The 22,763-nt window shown below is 37.0% G+C and overlaps 1 protein-coding gene across 2 annotated transcripts in view; it reads right to left on the bottom strand.

The window, feature by feature from the left end:
- Positions 1-375: 375 nt before the first annotated feature.
- Positions 376-22,763, bottom strand: part of RBMS1 (RNA binding motif, single stranded interacting protein 1) — a 65,489-nt gene continuing 43,101 nt past the window's right edge. Inside the window, exons 5-13 of one of the 2 annotated variants that reach the window (XM_010019338.1) lie at positions 20,448-20,527; positions 12,071-12,186; positions 11,148-11,197; positions 10,954-11,047; positions 7,676-7,726; positions 5,442-5,552; positions 4,818-4,898; positions 3,629-3,713; positions 376-745 (exon numbers count right to left, since the gene is read on the bottom strand). In XM_010019338.1, coding sequence (XP_010017640.1) covers positions 3,636-3,713; positions 4,818-4,898; positions 5,442-5,552; positions 7,676-7,726; positions 10,954-11,047; positions 11,148-11,197; positions 12,071-12,186; positions 20,448-20,527 — 661 coding nt within the window. In that variant the 3' untranslated portion in view covers positions 376-745; positions 3,629-3,635. The remainder of the gene's footprint in view (positions 746-3,628; positions 3,714-4,817; positions 4,899-5,441; positions 5,553-7,675; positions 7,727-10,953; positions 11,048-11,147; positions 11,198-12,070; positions 12,187-20,447; positions 20,528-22,763) is intronic. The other variant, XM_010019339.1, reaches the window with a different exon arrangement.

Here is a 22,763-nt window from a genome sequence, read left to right as displayed (position 1 = left end):
CAAATTTTCAGCAATTTTTATTGACTACCTTTAAAAGCCCTATGCTGCTGTTTTACAAGGCATAATAGACCAGCTCATTTGGTCAAAGCATTCTACACCATTAGTTTGGACTACTTACTGAAACAGCTACAGCATTGAAAGATTTAAGGCAAATTGGAATTTATAGAAAAGGATAAGACACTTCACACTACATTAAAAGAAAAACAGAAAGCTAAAAGACCAGACACTATAATTGCAACACTGCACTAAAGCAACACTCACACACTGCAAGCACAGAACATCATCTTAGATGTTTTACTATTTTAAACTTCAGAAAACCCATTTCATACAATTACAAAAAAAAAAAAAAAAAAAATAGAAAAATAAAAGGGAAAGAAGAAAAGAAACAAACAAAATAAAAAGAAACCAAAACACAAATTCTGTCATGCACATGAATAAGTCTTCGTGGTCATCTGTGCATACCCAGAAATCTAATTTTTTTTTTTGCGTCATAACACTTGATAAAAATTTTTTTTTTTTACTAAAATAAACCTGTTCATGGGAACAGCTACTAGATGAATTTAAGGTTTTTCTTATGCACCTTATAGAACTTATAGCAAAAATAGTTTTAGTTGATTTCATTATAAATAACATTTTCAAGAACCTGTGCAAAACTGTCAATAATTCCTAAAGCACAATTGATCAGTAAAATCCATGATTGTTTCAGCCTTTGCACCCTTCTCCAGGCCAGGTGAACACTGGACATCTGTAACACAGAAAGGTCAGAGCTAGAGCAGAGTTACAATTGCACCCTTTTTTTTCTAATGTAGCTGTTGACAAAGCTAAATAATTTCCTATTTTAGACAGCTGTGCGAAGACTAAGTGAATCCAAGTATAAATTTGAGAAGTAACACAGATGGCAACACAGGTGCTTGGCCCTTCCCAGGATAAGGGATATCTCTGCCAGGATACAGCCTCTATTGTATTTCCCCCCCTCTTATCTCCAATACCTGTTCAGCATGCGGAGTTCCCACTGGGGAACCCTTAGGCTGCATTCAAAGCTATTCCCTTCTTTGTTGTTTTGTTATTGTTGTTTCCTTTTAATTGACCAAAAGTGCTTGAGTGCGTGAGCTTAATCCTGTTGCATCTCCAAGGCTTTTGATGTCTGGAAAAAGAACACAACCTTCTTCTGGCGCAGCCTTGGGGAGGCTATGTACAACAACTAATGCAGAGACAGCTACTGTGCTTCCACCATGGCTAATACTTAACAGCAACTCAGGGCTTATTAAACTTGAAGGAAGACTTCTCAATTTACTGTATTGGCTTATATTGCCACATGGGTTTAACAAAAATACACAGCTAATGAAAAAAGTTTAGTCGATTTTTGAATTTCTCAATGCAAAACAAAGCCTGGTATTTTAACGCTTGTAGATTTATAGATGTATATATAATTACAACATGGTTTTCTTCTCTAGTCCCTTTGACTATTTTCAAATGACAACTTTCTGAAAAGAAGCTATAGAGTGATTAAATGTAGTTGCCAAAAGAAAGACACTATGTATTTCTGATTGACTGTATCCACTTGTGCAAATATGTGAGTTGTCATTTACCCCTTATTTATGGCAATACGTATACTGACTTTTAATAGGACATTCCCAAAATTCCTGCATGTACATTTAGACAGAAGTTTCAGTTTGACAACAGTAACAAAGCCACAACAATTAAGAGACTGCAGTGTCCCGTGTATTTAGGGCAAGAAATAACTGTTAATTCCATTCCATTCCCTTCACCTGTCCAAAAAACAACAAGTACCAACATGTTCCAGGGACAGAAATACCAAATGCCATACTCTGAGGCTGAAATCAGCTGAGTAATATTAACCTACCCCACGTGCCCACTGCCATAGCCACTGCTGACATTGATTCCTCTGGCTTTCACTGCATATAAATACAGGTAAAAGTACTTCTTTTAAGAATAAAATATGTGGAGGACTGGCTTACAGCAAAAGCACAGGGTTGCTCACAGAGCTCGATATTCTACACAGTAGTAACAATAAAATGTGTCTCAGATGGCAACACAACTCTTTCTTTCAGGAGACTCTTGCCTGGTCCCAGTCTATGGGAAAGACACTGACAGGCTGGGAGAGAGAGTCAAGAAGGAAGGGGAGATGACATGCAGGATTACACTTCATCATCTACCACAGATCTCTATTGGTAAGGAGGTTTTACATGCCCACAGGGAAGGCTTAAGGCAAAACAATTCCTTGAAAAGCAGCTAACACCAGCCAACAGTCTTGGCATGGGAAATGTGGAGGAGCCATGATTTTAACACTAGGCGATGGATAACAAGAAGAGTCTGTGGCTTTGCTTTCTCCCTGCCCTGGAAGCAAATCAAGGATATGGGCTTTCTCTAGATACCAGCATTTGGCCAGACTACAATAATAAACACAGGTCATGTGTTGCACTATGCAGACTGTGCCTTCTGTTGTATGTGCGAAGTTTTCCCATTGGTTTGTTTCTATCTTTACATTCTTGAACATGTAAGAAGTTGCTCTGCCAAAAACAGGGATGAGAGCAGTGTTGTCAAATAGCACATCTGACCTGCAAAATCCAAGGTAATGCCAAAATGTGTGTACTGTTAGATCTATATATTTTAGGAAGAATATCACACAATTGGGAATTCTTCACACATAACTGATTATCATTTTTTAGTATCTAATAAATGCTGTGAAAGCTGTAGAAAACCCCTTTTTAACAGCCTCTAGCACATTATTGCAGCTGAACAGAATTTCTATGAGGTCTTAGAAATTTGATTAGAACGATTGCATACTCAAGTTGCCTGGTTTACGAAGCAACTGGAAAAAGACGAGTTAAGAAAGAATTAAATTCCAGAATTTTAAAACATGGAGGATGGAGAAGGGAATGGTTAGTGCAAACAATACTTGCACGTTGGCAATCTACAGAAAGCAAAAATTTTGCATGGAAGGGGTTTGCGTGAAGTTAATGATTGGTTAGTAAAGGCCATGCAAGCAAATCCAGAGGAAACCTGGAGCAGTAAAGTAAAACTCTGGAATTAGAGCCAATCAAGGATGCGGATTGAAACATAACTGACAAAATTTTGGATCAAACTGCTTTTTCCTAGAGTAAAGGATGAGCAGGAAAGCCTGCAGGAGAAAAGGTCAAGCAAGGATTTCTACCAGACCAACTCTCTGCCTGTGGTCTTTAAGTCAGTTGCAAAGCTGCTTCCAACTCTTACATGTACCACAGAACTAGAGAATATTTTACGTATAAATACAGTTCCCTTTAGCATTGTGATTCTCATAGTTTTGCACTAATTCACTGTTATTCTTGCATACAGCACGCTGCCAAGATGAACAAATTAAAATCCAACGTAATCCAGTTATGCTATAGAGAAATTACTAAAACCTTATTACTCATAATTCATTAACTAACTTCTGGAACCTCTGCTTTCCTTCCTGGCTTCTAACTCTGGCCCAGTTCAAATTAACCTCACTGCCTGTCCCCAGATTTATCAATGTTATTTATATGACATTAAAAAAAGAATTAAAAAAATCAATACAGAGCACTGTAAGTTATGAAATAAAATATCTTTGAATTCACGTCTTTCAAGTGACAGGATGAGCCCCTACCTCACAGTTACTTATTTTGCTGATACGTATATGGAGAATGGTCACTGGACGTCTCTACTGTAACCTGTTGCTGACCACTGGCTTCCTGCAAATAAAAAGGAAGACAAGACATGAGACAAAAATCAGGCAGCATTAACTGTATTTTGATACGACTCATGCAATTAACAGTCTCCAAATCTAAAGTTTTTCTAACTTTTCTCAAGTGGTTGTGTTTCTCAAGTGGTTTCCCAATTTGAGGTGTTAATAGCAAATACCTGCTAGTATATTTTCTATCTGAAAATGCTAAAGATCATTCTGCCCCTCTCCTTTTAAGGGTCAGTGAGAGGAATGAATTCTACTTACCACATGTACAAACACTATTGCTTTGAGTACTGTGGTGTGATTGGCACTAGGCAACACAAACAATTGTAGCTGAGTCTTTGCACACAGACCCCCAAGAAACCAGGGAATTAATTCAGCTGATAGTGCTCTGGCAGACAGTGCTACCAGCTAATTACCAAAAGCCCTTCTCCAACCCATATGGGTAGATGTACAAACCGAACCAAACAGTATCTGGAGTTTCTGGACAAACAGACTTTGAAATAAAATGGTCTTCCTTACAGGCTTTGGAAGAGACTGTCTAGCACTCATTTTGAATACAAGAGCTGCAGTATACCTTGCCTAGCTCCTCTGTTAAGTACTGACCTATGAAAGGGTGTAAGGTATAGTAGACAAACTATTGTCTACCATTCAGTTATGCTTTTCAACTGGACTTGCAGAGGAGTTTCTTAAGCAAATATCCTAATAAACAAGTATCCTCAGGTACCAGGATAAATATTGGGATTTGCAAAAAGTTACAATCATGGTCCGTTAGCAGAGAAATTTGCTCACAGGAAAACTAAATGGAAGAACAAAACGACAACATACGCTGACCTTTTCCTACAGGAAGTTAGGATTCAAAACCGATAAAGTTCATCTGAGTTATGCTCATACTGAGTATTAATTCAAGTACAGGTAATTCTTTGTTATGCTACTATTTATATTAGTAAAGAATAATGACATTTTATAATTTTAATACACATTGTATTCACAGTGCACTCACAGTTACAATGTTAGACTTTAAACACTAGTTTTCCTAGGAACAAAACAAAACAAAACCCCCCAAACCTAGTATCATACTCATCTCCGGTCTTTTATAAAATATACTGACCTCAACAGGAACTGCTGCTGTCTGGACATGTGTATATTGGGGGATGTAGGCTCCTTGCATAGCGGTTGTGGCTGGCATGTACTAAAAAGACAAGGAATCTATTAAGTTGAGTTCAAGCCCAACGTAAATTTAAAAGTACTCAAAATACCTATCATGATACTGTTTAACAGATATTAACTGTTTCCCTAAAGCAATATACATGAGAAAAAGACTCTTGCATCTGACATCAACAGGCTTTTCAGAAAAGTGAGATACCTGTTTTGAGAAAACTCAAATTTAGACTTCAAATACTGCATAAAGGACTCTCCTTTCTCTGTTAATCCAAATAATTTCTCCTGAAGAGTAAAATGACTATTTTTTCTTTTCCAATACACCTTTGGAGTTGCCTCCTAAGTTCCTTTCATTTGCTTTGATCTATTTCTTCATTTCCAATTTCTGATCAGTTAATAGACTGACAAAAAAGAGCTGAATACAATTTAAAAATGGAAGCAGTTATTAGTATTTTATTGGATGAAAGACTAAAGGATTACTTTTCCCTATATGCAGGCTGAATATGCATACTGTGATCTACATGCAGTATTTTCTACTTGTGAAAGTTCTAGTTTGCATTCAATTGCTACATACTGTTCCAGTACTGCCTAATGAAAGATGACTCATCTGCTGTGTCAGAGGGCTTATCATCGATGCAGGCTGTAGTGACATGGTGTGGTCCATGGAGGGAGTCAGTACAGCACCCTATTAAAAAAAACAGCGAAAGAAAGAGAGAAATGGTTGTGGCAACACTCAGATTTTAATTACATTTTGCATTTGAAAGTCTAAGTCCTTCTGAGCTGATATACCCCCAGAACTCTCCTTAGACCGAGACACAAACTCAGGGAGCAGGTCTGGGGCATTCAGAGTATTCTACTCCAGCAGATGTGTTTTGTACAGTTTGGGAATGGGTTAAGAACTACACTGACTTCCTATTGAGCGCACAACTGAAGTACAGCGCACTTGAGACACCTGCTAAAAACACTTCGTAAAATACTAGTTTAACCAGATGCTAACTTTACAGCTAAAATCTACACGTTGCCAGACATAGATTCATTATGCTTAAGCTCTGCAAATTCAGGCTTTAGGAAGAAACTTTTATCTCATCTTTAGGAATGGAGGCTTTGGAGGAACATTTGTATTAGGTGAATTCTACCTGTCATACGTGAAGTTAACACACAAGACAGCTGCCCACCTACTGGCTGGACGATCTCTATCACTCCTGTACCATTTTGTTAACTTCATAAAAAGTGTATGTGAAATTTTTAAACACTCGAGATTGCTAAATATGGAGGGCACACTTGTCAGGTTTTCAGAGTTATCTGAAATGGAGGATTATCAACTAATTTCATTTTAAGAAGCACGCTCTACAAAAAGATATTTTCAAATTCTTTTGTAAGTACATTTGTATGACTTACATTTGCAGAAGTGTTGATTAAAATTGATGGAGGCTCAAAACTAACAGAAACAATTGCAGTATACTGAAAGCCAGCATTCTGATCCAACAACTAATCCTTGAAAATAAAAATTAAAAAAAAAAAAAAAGAAAAAAAGAAAAGAAAAAAAAAAACCAAAAAAACAAACCAAACCCCGTAGAGAGTATAGTTGGAAAAACAACCATGTGATCAGTGTAGATGAAATGAGTCACAGGCACATCAAACACCAAAAGAATTTCCTGTCTGTAGACTGCAGGCTTCTCTGCAAAGCAAATGAGCAAGACAGCACCAGTCTTTGCACAGGCCAAAACTGAACTTAAGTCAGGAATCTAGATCTTTATTTTCAACTGTGAAATCTCACCTTATATACCTGTGAAAGTAATACAGCTTATAGCCTTATTATACACCTTATTATAACATATCAACTTGTGTCTTTCACGTCATGATGTGCAAGATTTTGTTGTTAAGAAAATCTGTGTTGATAGAAAAGTTAAAACCTGTTGTGTGCATGTGTATTTAGCATCAAAAACCACAAATACAACAATTAAGCTTGTGAGAGGGTGTTCTGGTTGAGTATCACCTTCTCTGCATGCACAAGAATAAAATGTTCTGCCAAGAAGATTTACATTCTATAATCTGCATGGAGAGGTTAATTAAAGTCAAGACAATATCCTTTCTATATTCAGAAACAGACTTGTTTGCTAACTACAGGAGGGCATATATTAAAGCTCCTGTTATTATTTGTAATGCTCATCTCAAGGAACCCAGTAAGTCTCAAATATTATGGTACTTAGTTGGCAAATGACACAGATAAGAAGGAAAATATCATGGGAGAGTATAGATTAGATGCCTGACAGTCTGGTACAGATGCCACAGCCAAAAGTGTAGGGAGACTAGCATTACTCATGAGTGGTGAAGCCAGAACCAGCTATGCAGGTTTTCTCAAGTGGGTGCCCATAATGTCATTTATATCACTACATCCACCTGTCTTTCACAAATTATCCAGCCTGAACTACTCTAGACCCATTTTAAAACCTTGGGTCTTCGATTCCAGCTCCTGATAGGTAAACAGTACATAAAACATTTGTATTTGTGAAGTGCTTTTCATTTAATAATGGGAAAAGTTTCCTCAGGATGCTGACTTGGTAACTCTAATTGTCCTCATCACTTTGATACCCTGAAGGAAGCTTTCTTTTTTCCTAATGAAGCTCCAATTCAGGTTACTATCTTTGTTTCTCTTTTTATTTGAATCTATTACTTAATCATGATGTAACTGTCATGATGTAATTGTCTGGAAGTAATTGAGTGGGAATTGATCTATTTCCTGTTGCTTAAAGTATGCAAAGTATTTATACAAACAGTAAACAGCAATGAAGAAGCATAAAGACTTACTGGGTGCTGCATTATATACGGTTGAGGCTGCATCCAAGAAGGACTCTGAACCTAGAACAAAAGCAGTATTTTTCATTTTAGTCATTCTTTTTCTGAATGCTCCAACTGAGATATAGTAGTAACTTAACAAATAACGTTAACAAGACCCCTCCCTTATTTATTCACTTCTTAATGCAATCAGTCACTCTATGGAGTGCAACACTGATTTCTATGAAAACTGCATTTATTGTACCTGTACCTCAGAAGCAAGATTTGGAGACAAAATACCACAACCACCTTTCAGAACAGTACACTGTGTTTTTAGTGCAGGTCTCAAAAACTTTATCAAATACACTGAAAGGGTTCAGATAGATCCATCAGAAAATTCTGCTATGCTGAAAAAGGACCGTCTTTGAAATTCCTATGGGGAAAGTAATTGGGACCTCAGAAGGTATAGAATCGTTTGCCTTTTAATAAACTATTGGAGTTTCACAGGAGAAAAAGAAAAGAGGAATCTGCTGGACTTTTGTTCCAGGAACAAGGTGATTTAGGAGATTTATTCTCCAAAACATTGCAGTATGAACAGGAAGAGGAGAAAGTTCTCATGAGCCTTCCTGCTCTTGTTTTCTCTCCAAAACCACTGACTACCCAAATCCTTAAATTGAGGTAGCATGCCTAACTTTGGATGGAAAGGTAAATTAAAAAGATTAAAAGGTAAACTAATTGGTTTCATGGGTATCTTAGTTAAAAAAAAAAAAAAAAAAAAACCCCAAAAAAAACCCCCAAAAAAAACCCAAAACCACAGCTGGTTGCAACAGCTCTTTGAAAAAGTGTGCTCCAAGAAATATTTGAAGGTAAGAACTAGAATGTTTCCTCCCCATCTCCTGCAGGTGTGTAGGATAAAGCAGGATTCTGACCTGCACTATGCATGCAGAACTAACTCACCACTGCTGCCAGACATTTAAAGCCCCTTAAATGCCTCTACCATCATTCTCAGAGTTCTGGGACAGGACAGGTAGACAGTCTCGAAAAAAAATCTAGGTGAAGTATTTTTTGCATGAAGATAATATTTCTTCCCTCCTTTTGCTACTGACTTTCAAATCCGAGTAATATTTTTTCTTCTTCAATCAGAAAAAGAGCAAACAGGAGTTCAAAAATGGAAAACACCTGAACCCTCCCTCTCCTCAGGCAAGAGCTTAATGGCAAAAATACTGGTACAGCCTGACTAAAGCTTTGGCTGATCTACTCATACTATGATAGTACCTGCCCTACTATTGTCATTTGGGTATACAGGAGTTGCAGAAACAAACAATAGCCAAAGCTTTATTAAATTTGTTTACCTTTAATAAGAATAAATCTAGGAACAGGTTATACCATGCATCAAAGAAAAAAATAATAAATCATGCTCTTACGATGTCCTGCTCTGCAGATGACAGAATGTTGCAGGTTTCAGTGAGAAGGGTTCAGTAACGAAGATGTGACTAATACTCAAATTGTGAAACTCTTCTGGCCAAGAACCTCCTCCCTCCCCAGTACAGAATACTTCAGTTAATTCTCAATTCCTATTATTGCAGCACTTTAAGCATAATGATGTTAATAACTCCATCTACAATAATTCAAGCTCCATGCCGTGCCATCTCCTGAAATACTACTAACAACATTTCTGCAAACATACAGTGTTGTAGTCTGCCTATCTCATAAGCCCAGAAAAGTGAGACTATATTCTTAAGTATGTTTCCATGCCAACTTCCAACCTCTACTTGGATTCTGAATATCCAGAAGTCTTATATTGATAAATAATTTGTATTTTAATAAAGAATAGCAGATAATTCTACTGGAATGTTTTTCTGGGTAAGAACTTGCTGAGGTATTGCTGTACAAAGCAGAATGATTCAATATACTGAAAAATACAGTACTGGCACTGTCTGCCAAGAGCAAACATTGTGTTGCATAAGTCACCTTAGAAATTAATATAAAATTAATCCAACTGCCCTTTACCCCAGAATACACTGTTTTAATTCCTACCTAACACTTTGTTCACACAAGAAGGCGCTAGACCTCCAGACTAATTAATATTAAGACAGTTCTTCCTCTTCTCACCTGGAACAGAATGGAAATATCTGCAAGAGAATACTGACCAAATGGCCCATAGTGCCTCTGTTAGCTTTCTACATTAATTTTCACCCAGACCTAGAATACTTCGCACATCTCTCTCACTAAAAAGCAAACAGCCTCTTGTCCTTTCCCTGACATAGAGACATAAGGATTTTCTAAATTCAGTCGGTTTTGGTTATTTATGATCTGAATCACTGATGTTTACTTCGTGTGTGTTAAACCGTAAAATGCCAAAATAGCTGATTATTTAGATTATACTGGGATAACTGGCATGTCTCAAGTAGAATTACAGAGCATACATCTGAAATTGCCACACTAGCTGCATTAAACACAACTTATTTGTAAACTGAAATGTATGCTGTCCTAAAATGAGCATTCTTAAAAGACTTCTATCAAACTATTCCATATAATTTCCCAACATGTTGAACTGTTTGTCAATACTCCTAGTAGGGACTCATGATGCCATCTATCAAAATTCCTTTCCTGGAAGCTTTGGACCAATCCCCAAGAACAAAAAATGTGCACTGTTCATGTTTTAAATTATTGTTCAAAATGAAGTAACTTTTGGGTTAGAAATACTGTTCTAGGCTATTAAATGCTTTACTCCTGGTATAAAAACACTGAATTTGATTGCTAATGTAATTTGTACTCTGAACTCTTTTTCAGATTTCCTTGTCTAGTGTCTAGCAAGTTTCCACACCCTTCTTAGTACAACCACATAATACATTATTGTTGGGCTTTTTTTTGCACTGAAAAAAAAAACTGCAGAAATGTTCAAAAAGCATGGAAAAATCTCTCTGAAACAGAATTTAACTAAATCAAGGAGGTTTTAAGTAAAGAATAATTACTTTAAAGACGTATTACTGACATTAAAAGAATGTGACTCAGAAAAAATGAAAAATCATACATGAAAAGCAGAAGTGGCTACAAGTATCTTGACCATCAGCACAAGTCAGTGACTTTCTTTTGCAAAACAGCATGTATCTCATTAAATTGCTGTGCTTCCTGAAACAAATGCACTCAATAGTTTTTAAGGCCTTTTTTTCATGCTGTACAGACAGCATAAAGAACCTCCTTCATCAAAATGAAGCATTATTGGCGAATTCATGAAACCAGATGTAGCAATTGATAAATAAACAGAAGCGTCAATGAACCATTTCAGCTATTAAGTTCTAAATACAAACCTGGTATGTGGAAACTGGAGAAGCAATATATGGCGTAATAGATGTCTGAGTGATCATTCTGTTTGCTGTAATACTGTAGGGTGATGGATAAAATCTAGAAAATGAAGAAATATTAATTAAATGTCAGTTCTGTGCATCTTTCATAATGCAGACTCTTTTTTTTTTTTCCTTAAGTGTACCATTATTTAACATACCCATTTTGTAAAGCAGCTGTGGTTGGATCATATGTGAGTGTCATTCCAGCCTTCAATAAAAAAAAAGAAAAAAGTGGAAAAAAAAAAAGAGTTGATAAAATTAATTTTTATTGTAAATTATTTCTCTTACTCTTTAGTTGTATTTTTTAATTTAAAGTTTGTATTGAAATAGTTTATTACTGTAACTTAGGAAAAGGTTAATAGACAAAAGTAATTATATAGTGAAGATAGTCAGCAATATTGGCTATGAATACAAGTTTCCAAGTTCCCAGCATGAGGAACAAAATGCAATCTATGAAATACTTGGCTAAGAGAACGTGTGTATTTGAGAGGCAGGGCATGAAGATGATTATGTTAGGGTGTTGCCTACAATATATTAACTAGAAGAATGAATGGAGAGTGCTGTTTTTCAGAAGACACATTTGAATTTTTTTCTCTCATATAAATGAGGTGTCTAGGCTTGCTAACCACGGTAAGCCTAGGAAACTATTATCTTGAACATTAAAGATGAAAAGAGCTGTGACTAAAAAAAAAAAATTAATGTTGGACTGCACTGGTATACTATTTTAATCTTATGAAAGTGATGTACCTTGCAATGCTTCATAAATCAAAGGATTGTTTACTACATGTAAATAAAGTCATGTCTCAGGTAGTTTTATTTGAGAAATATCTCAGGCATATTCCTAACCAAGTTGAAGGAGATTTTATTGTTCACTTTAATGAGGTAGGATTTAGTGTTTCACATTTCACCTTTTTTCCTTTTAAGAAAGATACAGTATTTTATAAAGTTGCAAGCTGTCAGGTAAGAATTGCTTGCACATTTTTAATACACCAAAGAGCCAAGCCAAGAAGTCTCAATGCCTATCATTTTCGTAAGTATTCATTATTGTACACCCACACTAAAGCTTGAAGGGAGGACTTACAAGTCTCACCTCGCCTTCTCTGTGCCATGCTCTTCCATTCTGTATATATTTATTCTGATTCTGTCTCTTTTTCTGTCCTCCATCAGCAAACTTGCACAGTAAAGGTTCTGCAGGAACTGAGAAGAAGGAACATTAGTTGAAGCAGTTCATACACAGACATTCAGTGCTTCAAATGAGGTATGGTTTTTAAGCTATATTCCCAATATGACAGTTAAATAACACAGAGTCGTACCACAGCATCAACTGTTCTGCATAGCACAAAGATAGCTGCCACACACAAAGAGAGCATCTGGAATGCCTTATATCTTTGATTTAAAACTACTGCTTTAAAACCTGTTGGAAAAAAACATGATCTATATATCCTGAGTATGTGGCTGTTGGTCTGGGGATGAATGAGAACTACCATCTGAACTCAGAGCTTGCCTCTTAGGAGGTACATCTAAGAATAAATCTGGCCAAAGGTATTTAATATATTCCCCACCCCACCCCTTGGAGGTTTCAGTAATGTCCCAAAACTTAAATTGTTCTGCTCATCTAGAATAGCCAAATGAGCTGGCACAGTACCTCCACTTAGTCTAACCAGCAGGGTGGAGCGGGCACCTTTATCTTCTGCCACCTTGCACTGAAAAAATGCCACAACTGTCCATTCCCTTTTTACCTCTGCTCTATAAAGAGCACGCAATGCAACCAGAAATTCTTCAAGACTTTTCTTTCGCTTTTTCCATACTGTCTTGAATGGTATCACCTTTTTTTTTTTTTTTTGCATTAGATAAGCCTGACCACGACTTCAATTTACAATGTCAAAATTAAAGAAAAAGAAAACTGCACAGTATTCTCTCCCTGTTACTAGTTTAAACTGCAATAGTTTCTGAGTACCTATGGCTGAAGCACAGCTCTGCTACATCACACCACACCCTCCCTAATCACAGGGTGGAAGCGCTGTTATGACTTGGATGTGAGCGCTACTCTGCCAGTAATTCCTGATGCATGAGCTGTCTAAGCTTTACCATGACACTCCTCCAGTCATTCTCTGTTTGGAAACACCTTCATGAGACACAGCTGGATCTGAAAACATGCAAGTTGCCAAATGCAGAGTAAACACATGCAGCGGGAGGGACACACACAAAAGAAAACCCCTAAGAAAAGTTTTAGTATATCTGTATTTTGCAACCAAAAGAGCTAACGTGCTCTTCACTCTGTCTGCATTTACAAATGACTGAAAACCTCAGCGACTTATAACCTAGCAAAGAGCTTGACTTTTACGACTTTGGCACAAAACCAGCACTAATGGCCAAACCATCCCTGGCTTTGGATGGCATACCTAAAACACTAGCTCGGGTTCTACTGGGGAAAAGGCAATATATCAATAAGCCAATGGATAATTTGACATTACTTTCTAAAAGCTAGATCCCAAAACCCTTGGTCATATCAAACAGCCTTTTAAACCACATACAGTTCTGTTGAAATAAGAGGAGATAATCTCAGATGTTAGTCAATATGGGCAAAACTGTCAGGCTCTGGTCTGAAATTATTTTGACTCTTGATTTTACACAGTGAAAAAAACCCCATCTGACAGAAAGAGAGAGCTGAGATCCAATACTGAAGTTAACTCCCTTAAATGAAGTCTTCCCCAAGCTGCGTATCTCTGGCTACTTATAAATTATTTCAAACCTACCAGTATTGTGGGAAGCGTATGTGACTTCCAAAATACACACTATAAATTTCTGGATGAAGTTAAAAGAAACTGGCATGAGAATTGCTTATAAAGATGTCAGAAAATACCTAAAGGTTTCTATGCCCTATGATTCTGTATTACAGCGCTCACAGGTAGTAAATACTTCATTTAAAGTTGCATTATGCTTTCATGAAAAATCACCACAGTGAATTGTATAAAACTTTTCTTGAAAGCATTATTTCTAATCACTGTCGCAAGACAAAGATTTTTTTTATTTTTTTTTTTTTTAAGTCAGAGTAAACTTGTCCAAACAGAATAAAATGGTCATTACAATTTATTTTAAGAACGTTTTTTCTGGTGACTAGGTAACTGAAACCAGCTAAATTTTAAATGATGAAACATCTTCCATGGTCCTTTGTAGACACTCTCCTGACAAATGTAAAGAGGAAATAAAAACAGAGTAAGACTTATCCACATGTACTGGATTTTGCATATTCACTATCCAAAACCTGCAGCAGTAAGAAAAAAAATTTAAAAAGGCATTCATTTATGATTTGCCTGAAGTTAGTGTTCCATCTTATTAAGCACAGATCTGGTCATGGGAACCCCTGTTTTTCTCATCTTCTAGCTTCTCTTGGTCCTCACTGTGTCCATAAACGAAGCCAAATGTGAGAGCTTCAACTCATGTTAAAAAAAACCAATCAAACCTCACCTCAAAAAAACCCACGAAAGACCGTCTATTTAATACAGCCAACTGCTGCGAAAAGACTCTATAGAATTTGCCTTCCCTGATTCTAGTTCAAGATCTGAATGCTGATAGTAGGAACTGCTGCAACTAACTCCAGTTTGTGGCTGCTCTTTGATACCTGTGACCTGATTACTACATTGCTTCAAGAATACAATAAATGACAGTTATCAGAGGGAGGGTCATAAGAAGGAGAAAAATCTTCATGGGAGCCAAGTATGATCTGTTGATCTCCCTCCCACCAAAGAATGAACGTAGCCCTTACTCTCTTCAAAGTTGCATCTGAAATTTATTTCTTCAGCTTACCTTTCCTCCTATTTTTCAAATACGTGACATACTCTCTCTTGCACATGCAAACACGTTTGTAATTGATACATAAACAAAAAACTCCAACAAGCCCTACAGACCAGTCAAGCAATCTTTTTTGTGGTCAAGGAAGGAAGGGAGAGTCATTTTTATTGTTTAATTGTTGGGAAGTGTGCAGGCACAGTGATGAAGGGGATCATTAATCACTCAGTGACTTGTCTGTATGTGCAAGACAGAGAGGCATTGTATAAATATTCAGAGTTGCATAAAGAGCTAAGAGACTGCTGATACAAAAGGCTACAACTTACAGTGGACTGACTTCTAGCTAAGCTAAGCAGCAAAGACACCACGTTTAGAATGACAACTCTACTGACATCGAAAAGCAACTGACACTCTCGATTTGTAGATGTCTGTTGAGCTGCTGCTATGGAGGCATGAGTTTTCCTCCATTTTAACAGCAGGTCAGTGCTTTAGAACCTGCCTTTGGAAAGTGTTGACCATCTCCTCCTGTCCAGAATCACCCTCCTCTAGAGTTTTTTTACAGAAGAAAGATGTGAATGCAGTATTAGTCCAGAGAGTAAGTACTTCCTTGTTGTACACACATGCAAGTATGTAGATCAGAATTCAGTCTTTGTTCAGTGTCTACCCAAATATATACCAGGCGATCATAGAATCATAGGGTGGTTAAGGCTGGAAAGGACCTTAAGATCATCTAGTTCCAACCCCCTGCCACAGGCAGGGACAATGATACATACACGCAAGAAAAAAAAAAACGCCATTGATGTTTTTATGTTGGACTTTATGTTTACACCCTTAACTTTACCTGGCCAGTTTTATCTAATTTTCAATGAACCCTGCTTTCAGATACTAAACAAATACAGCGAAAGAGTTTTAAAATAGTATTCTTTTAATCAGTTCTCAATTGAACAGCATCTTTTAGTGACTTTCATTGCTTATTTTGTAGTGACAAAGCATACAGGTCTAATGAATTCTGATATTAAAACATTGCTTGAATGATAGAGCAAGCCTGTCCAGCTAGTAACTGTTGCCAAAAGCTGTGGAAATTGAAAAAGGTGTGCAACCCAAGATCTCAGTAGCTTTGTATGTTAAAAGAGAAACCAAATATATACTCTTTACCATTCTCATCATCACTTAAATGCAGTGCTCAGGGCCACATTTCTTCAATAATTTACACAAAGTTTAATAATCTGTCATGGGAGTATATTTTTCATGGGTTTATGTAGTATTTTCTATTCCAATGTTGCTGCTTAAAACTCAGCAGTAATTACAAACTATGTGACTTAGAGCAGTAAAAGCTTCTATCCTTGATCTAATGTGTAAAATTTTGGTTTCTCTGCCTCCAGTGTGACAATCAAGAGTAACACCAGCACTGTCGCCTCTTGATACCTTTTAGCAGTGGTTTTCAGATTGTGGTTCATGGATTATTTCTAAAGGATCTGTGAAGTGTAACTAAGAGATACAAGTTTATGGTCAAGCAGCTTAAATCCACTACATAGAGATCTACAGTGTTCTTTACTTTGTAAAGGTAAGCAAATAGAAAACGCTTACAAATGAATGCCACAAATAACTACTTCAAGGCTCCATTTTACTCCTCTCCTGCAGTAGGATCAGAATAATTTCAAACAGTAGTATCTGCCATACCTGGCAGACCTCTTCCTAGCCTATACTCAGGAGCACAGGCAGAAGCAGTGCTCTCTCACCTGCCTTCAAATATGCTCCTAAAAAAAAAAAGTATCTGAGTGACCAATATCTTTAGCATAAGCAGGAAGAGAAGGGTGGGTCACAGATAACCTATGCTTTTTGGGTCATCACCATAACCCACCATTCCTGAAGCAAAAATGGCATGAGCTGCTCATCAAAAATGCTCTCTACTTGACACCCATTAAAACAAAATTATTCAGGTTATTTCTCAGTAACAGAAGTATTAAATAACCCATAAAGCCTGTACAACAGGCACAAAAACTTTTAAATGTCTGTATTTTTCATTTTAAATACAACAGAAACAAATACACTAAGACTTACAAATACCTTAGGTATTCTACAGCACAACTGCTTTATATAATAATTATTCTCATATATCATCATGCTGCTGTGATAGGGAGGAGATGCCCTTCATGATTTTGCCCAGCAGATCATTTGTACCATTATTATGGGTCCAATGCAAGACAGAAAGACAGTGTCATCTTTAATACCATCTTTAGGTATCATCTTTAGGGGAGGGAGGCTATGAATGCTGCTCTGCCCTTACTACTCATCTTCTGCCTGCTGGTCGCTTATACTAGCCTAGTCTGTTTCCTCCAATTCGTGTCATGAGCTTCACATTTCACAGAATAGTAAAGCTTTAAATATCACATTATTCACTGAACACAATAATTCTTTAAAGAGAAAAGTAGAACTAAATGCAAGTTATTTCAAGATTATAGCAATCATGTAATAAACATACAGTTGAGAAGAGAATGAAACACAAAAAATCAAAGTCCTAAGAGAAATGGACGGAAAGCCACAGTCCATAAAACAGGACAAACTGTTACAATAAAACTTAGATAATGGAAGTACAAACCTCAACTAAACAAATGGTGAAACTAATACACCACTCCTAGGAGTTTTAGGATTATACCAACTTGCAGTGCATTTGAAATTGCTCTCTGAGCTAACCTTCCTTCTTCCTCACTGAAGACAAAGAAGGACATATGAAATATACTTCATTAAGCTAATACAGAGCAGGGAAATAAGGCCTGAATAGCTTGTTCATCTGGGTTCACCTTGCTCAGTATCATAAGTGTCTAGTCACTCTCTCAATTCTACAGTCAATGTTTTTGTGACCACCCTCTGTGCTACCTCTGGCCCTCTCAGATTCTCAGGGTTTTCTGTTCTGTCTTCTCATGCTCCAGGAGGTTTCACCTATGCTTCCCATAACTTTGTTTAACCAATTCTTCCATTTAAACCCAAACTTGATTAAAATAATAAAGCTACATTATGAAAGCATGTTTTTGTTGAACAGATGTTCTTCCTCCCACACCTATTTCATTACAGGCCAGTCTCTCCTACCCTCCTCATCCTGATAACAGTGTTTTTAAAGCCAGCTCTCTTTGCTGATCTTAGCCAAGTTTCTAGGACAGAATGTTTTAATTTAAACATAGTTCCAGTTCTAAGATTTTATTTTGCATTTATTTGAACTTGCTCCTCTACAACCCCGAAGGATGCTAATCTATTTCAAAACATTTTCCTAACCTTTGTCCAAGAGCTTTCCCTCTACAACCACTTTTCTCTCTGCAGGTAGTCCAAGACCACAGATGCCCCATGACTGCCCCACTTTGTGGCAAACTGCAGCATATTATTATGCATAAGCTGCATCCTCTAGAAGGACTGCATTATTTGACATATGCTTGTGATGTGGCGTGGAACTCCAGAAAGAATTTTAACTCCATAAAAGCCTTTCAAAGAAGCTTCAACTTCACAGCACGAGCATAGAAAAGCAGAGTTGAGGCTGTACCCTATACAACAGAATTGAGGGTCTTTAATAACCAAGGTTCTCAAAACACCCTTACGCACCTAATTATTTATCGCACTTTTCAGCATTATGGAGGTGTGACTCATCTCACTTAAGTGACTTTCAGACATTTAGAGTTACCTATTTTTGAGCAACTCATCTAGAAACTCTTTGTAACCACAAGGACAGCTGACAGCAAAGACACATCAGTCTCTGGAGGTGTGTGCTGCTTTAACTATTCTAGAAAGAGAGCCTAGATGAATACTTTGCCAAGTAAGCACTAGAAGTTGAAGTCCACGAGATGGATCGCATCTTGAGACCCTGCTTTAGTTTCCATTTTCTAACAATCACCAGTTCTGTGCTAATTGATTGTCCCTAATTAATCAGACTTTTCTGGTGAAGTTTCCTACACACTGCAGAAATCGTTCTTAGAATTCCAGGTAGTGACTTTTTATTTCTACCTGGTTGAACTTGATCACATAAGGGTGCAATTCCAACTTCAGCAACAGCGCACCAGAAAACGCATGATTAGCAATGACATGCTTGATGACTTGTTCATTGAGAACAGGATATACAACTTAAAATAAAAATGTGCAAGCTAAAAAGAACTAACACGAAGTTCTGATACAGTTTTTTTTACTGGTTCCAATTGAATAGAAACCCCTATATGTTAATTTGAATTCTTAGTTTCTCTATACTTTTTACTCTTATTTATGTCCAAAGCCATAGCAGCACTGTAAAACTGATCACTGAGGGTGGATCAGAGCACAGTCAGCATTCAGAGAAAATCATTCTATAATCTCCTTGCCCCTAAAGGGATTTTCCATCTCATAAAACACAGATTGCTAAATATATCAAATAGAAAAATAAATGTTACAGCCCCTATGTATAAAAAAGTTTTAACTAAAGAATCTCAGCAATCAATACCAATGCAAAGGGCCCGCAAAAGCCAAGACAGGGAAGTCAAAACCCTGCATTAGATTAGTGTTGGTGAAGGGAGTGGTTTCCTGTGCTCTGCAGCAGCTTTCCATCCCCACTGCAGTACAGACTGCCTCAAACTGGAGTAATCTTCCAGGGATGAGGCATGTATGTAGTTTTACTAAACAAGCCACATTCTTGTCTGCCTGCCGAGGACTGCTCTCCTCCTCCTCGGTGTCAGGGTCTGGCTGCAGAGAACATTTCACCAGCAGGATAAAGGCGGCTTCAGCAACCACATCAACAATATAATTTGTAAAATTCCCACTTGGGATTCTCAATAAAATGGTTACTGAAAGCTGCCTGGAATGTCAGGCATGTATTCTTTCCTCCTTTATTGTCCTCTTTTCTTTCTGTTTTACTCTGCTGCTCTGAATTTCCTTTCCTCATTTTTAAGTGTTTATAGAACATACATTTTGTTTCTTAGTGCTGACAAAGCAAACAAACTGATGAGGAACTTAGTGTGACAAAAAAAACCCAAAAACTGCACTGTGTAGCTTCTCTGAATTTTGCCTTGCATGGTATTTCCAGAATCATTGACCTGCCCTTCAGTCTTCCAGAGTAACCTCAAAGCCTACATTGACTTGAGAGTCACAGGTTCCCAATGAATGAAAGTGCATAGTGTCAAGGCACTGCTGCAGAATCCATGTTTTCCTAATCAAATATTTTATTGAAAATTACCTCAAAAAATCAGATGGCAAAAGTAGTCCATTTTTTTCCTCTCAAAAAAAAACCCAAACCAAAAAAAACCCCAAACAGACAAACAAAAGAAACAAACAAAAACCCCAAACAAACAAACAAAACCCCACCAAACCTGTTCGTGGACCATGAGCAGAACTCTGTTCTGATACACATACAACACACATTTGTCTCCTGACTTCAACTGGGATTATGTAGGATGTAAAGTTGTGCATAGCTGGCTTAAGGCATCTTAGCTGCTTGTCTATCTGCTACAAGAGAACACTACTGGATTCCTATAAAAGGTTTACAGAAGTGATATACTGTGTTCCAAGAAAGCAAGTATTATAGTCATCCAACAAGACACAGTTTAATTTTAATAAGCCTGCTTCTGAATGAGAAGCCAGATAAACAATCAGTGTAACAGGCTTCCACTCCACAAGCAGTAACCCATTCATACATCTTGTTAAAAATATATGCAACATACCAGAAACTCCTGCTGGTGTCTTTATGAATTTTCCATTAAAATGAGCAATCACTGCTTCACATTTTTCTGTTGACTCCATCCTAAGAAAATAAAGAATAATTTGCATAAATTAAACACTCATCCAGATTTCCATGTTTGTGACTTTTTTAAAGCACATTTCTTGCTTTTTCTCGCTTCATTTTGTGGCTTGCTTTCCCATGTGCGAGCAATAGAGAAGATGCTTTCTAACACACAACTTCAGAGAGGTAGAACTAAACTCAGTCAACATTTTATGCACTCTGAGGCCCAAGTCAGTGCCAAACTGCCAATACGATACCCTTATTACCTAGAAATTAGGCAAAACATAACTTGGACAGCTGTAGTACAAAGTAGCTATGCTGTCTTGAAGGAAGCAAAGACTGATTCACTATCATCCATAGCTAAATCCTTAAGAGCCCATTATATATACAACAAATGTTAATGCCACTTTTGCCAAGGATTCGGAAGTGTGTGTATGGTTTAGAAGTAATAAACTCAAATATAAACATGCCTGACTGCATGACCCGAACTACCTTTGCCTTTTTACCTTATAGTTATCATCCCAGCTAAATGATGTACCTGTCTCTTACTTGTGACCAAGTTACCTTCAAAACAGGAACCAATAACAGAATAGCTGTTAACTGCTACTGAGAATTCTTCCAGCATCCTGAACAGGTTTGTGCACTTACATTGTGAAAACTAGACTTAACTGGCTGGGTGGACTACTGGTGAGCTAGTGCTAATCTAGGAGTGTCTCTGTAGGCTGCAGCTACATCCTTGCACTGCAATGTAGATGTGCCAGTTCTAACTGCCAGCTTGGACTAAGGTGCAATGGATGACTGAAACTTGCAAGTGTAGCAAAATTTATTTTAAAAGAAGAATATATTTTGCAGCTGTCTGCAAGATGATGTTTGTATAATGTTGAACAGGTATTTCTTTTTGTTTGTTCATTAAGTTCTGTAATTCAGATCCACAAATTTAGGCCAATGACCTCAGCAGCAAAGCAGCAGTACTAAAAATTACCAAGTCTTGGCACCATTTTAATTCTGATAGCCCTTCTGCACAGGCTGTGGAAAAAAATATAGTCACAGACAGCAACCAAAAATCATCAAAGTGCCAGATTGATCACGAAGTTTTCCTCATGGTTTCAAAAACACTTATAGAGAATTTTCAGAAGTTTTGGATTGTTGGATCAGCATCAAAGAATTTTTTTTTGTCTTCCATGAAACAAACAATATAATTTAGTGTGGACTTGATAAAATATATTACCCCTTATTAACCTAATAAAATGCTCCCAAAGGCAAGAAATTAAAATCTTTATTTAATGACTACATGTTTCTTGGGACAATTTTAACTTGAACTAATATTTATCCAAAAATGTTCCAATACGTAGCTTGCAGAAGGGGAGAAATTCTGATTAGCTATGACAGCAACCCCTTATTCTATAACTTACATATATGTATGTGTATAAATATGTGTACAAAAATAACTTCAAATTTATGCATATATATAAAACAATGTATAATACAGAACCTATCGAGAAAATACTTACTTTAAACCTAATCACTTTTAAAGTCTTTAATACAAGTGAGGTTTTGGATACACACAAGTCCTTCGGACTTTTACACACAATTCTAAAATGCTTCTGGCTATATTAGAATAAAACCATTCCTAAAATACCACTAATTCAAGACAGAGTTAGTAAGCAAGTTTAGGGAAAAAGACTCAATGCCCCTGTATTTGATGATAGAAATCTCCAGTCTAAAGCCTCCAAATTTTGATTGCCATGCTAGGTTTATAGTAGGACTTAATGAAAGAGAGAAAAATACTAGAAAAGCACAGAAAAGGCTCTGATCAAGAGACCCCTGAACTAGAGAAAAAGTAAGCTCACATGGAAGGAATATGTGGGAGGTATCTACTAATTTATAGAAGATATTTGTTCTTGTTGATTTGGGAGAGGTATTTGATTGAGCTGGCAAATATTTTAAGGTGAGATTTACTGTAAGTGAATGAAAATATTTTCTTTCCCAGATGACAACATGTTAATGAGCCAGAAAATTCAAAGGGCTGACATTCAAAGGGCAATGGTGAGTTCATTTTCTCAGAGGAACTAATGAAGGGGAAAAAATAAAAAAAAAGATGGGGGTGGCAGAAAAGGGGTTCCTCCTTACAGTCTCCTGTCTCAAATTCAAGCCTCAAAAACCAGAAGGGTCACAGGAGAAGTCTCTGTAAAGCACTGCATAACTCTTGCTTATTGCTTCAGCGATAGAAGAGAAAGGAGAAGTACAGAGAAAAGAA

This window comes from Nestor notabilis, unplaced genomic scaffold (assembly GCF_000696875.1).
Source record: "Nestor notabilis isolate BGI_N333 unplaced genomic scaffold, ASM69687v1 scaffold2208, whole genome shotgun sequence".
NCBI classification, from domain to species: domain Eukaryota; kingdom Metazoa; phylum Chordata; class Aves; order Psittaciformes; family Psittacidae; genus Nestor; species Nestor notabilis.
The sequence above is the reverse complement of the archived record's forward strand: the minus strand, read 5'-3'. Positions and strand labels throughout refer to the sequence as shown.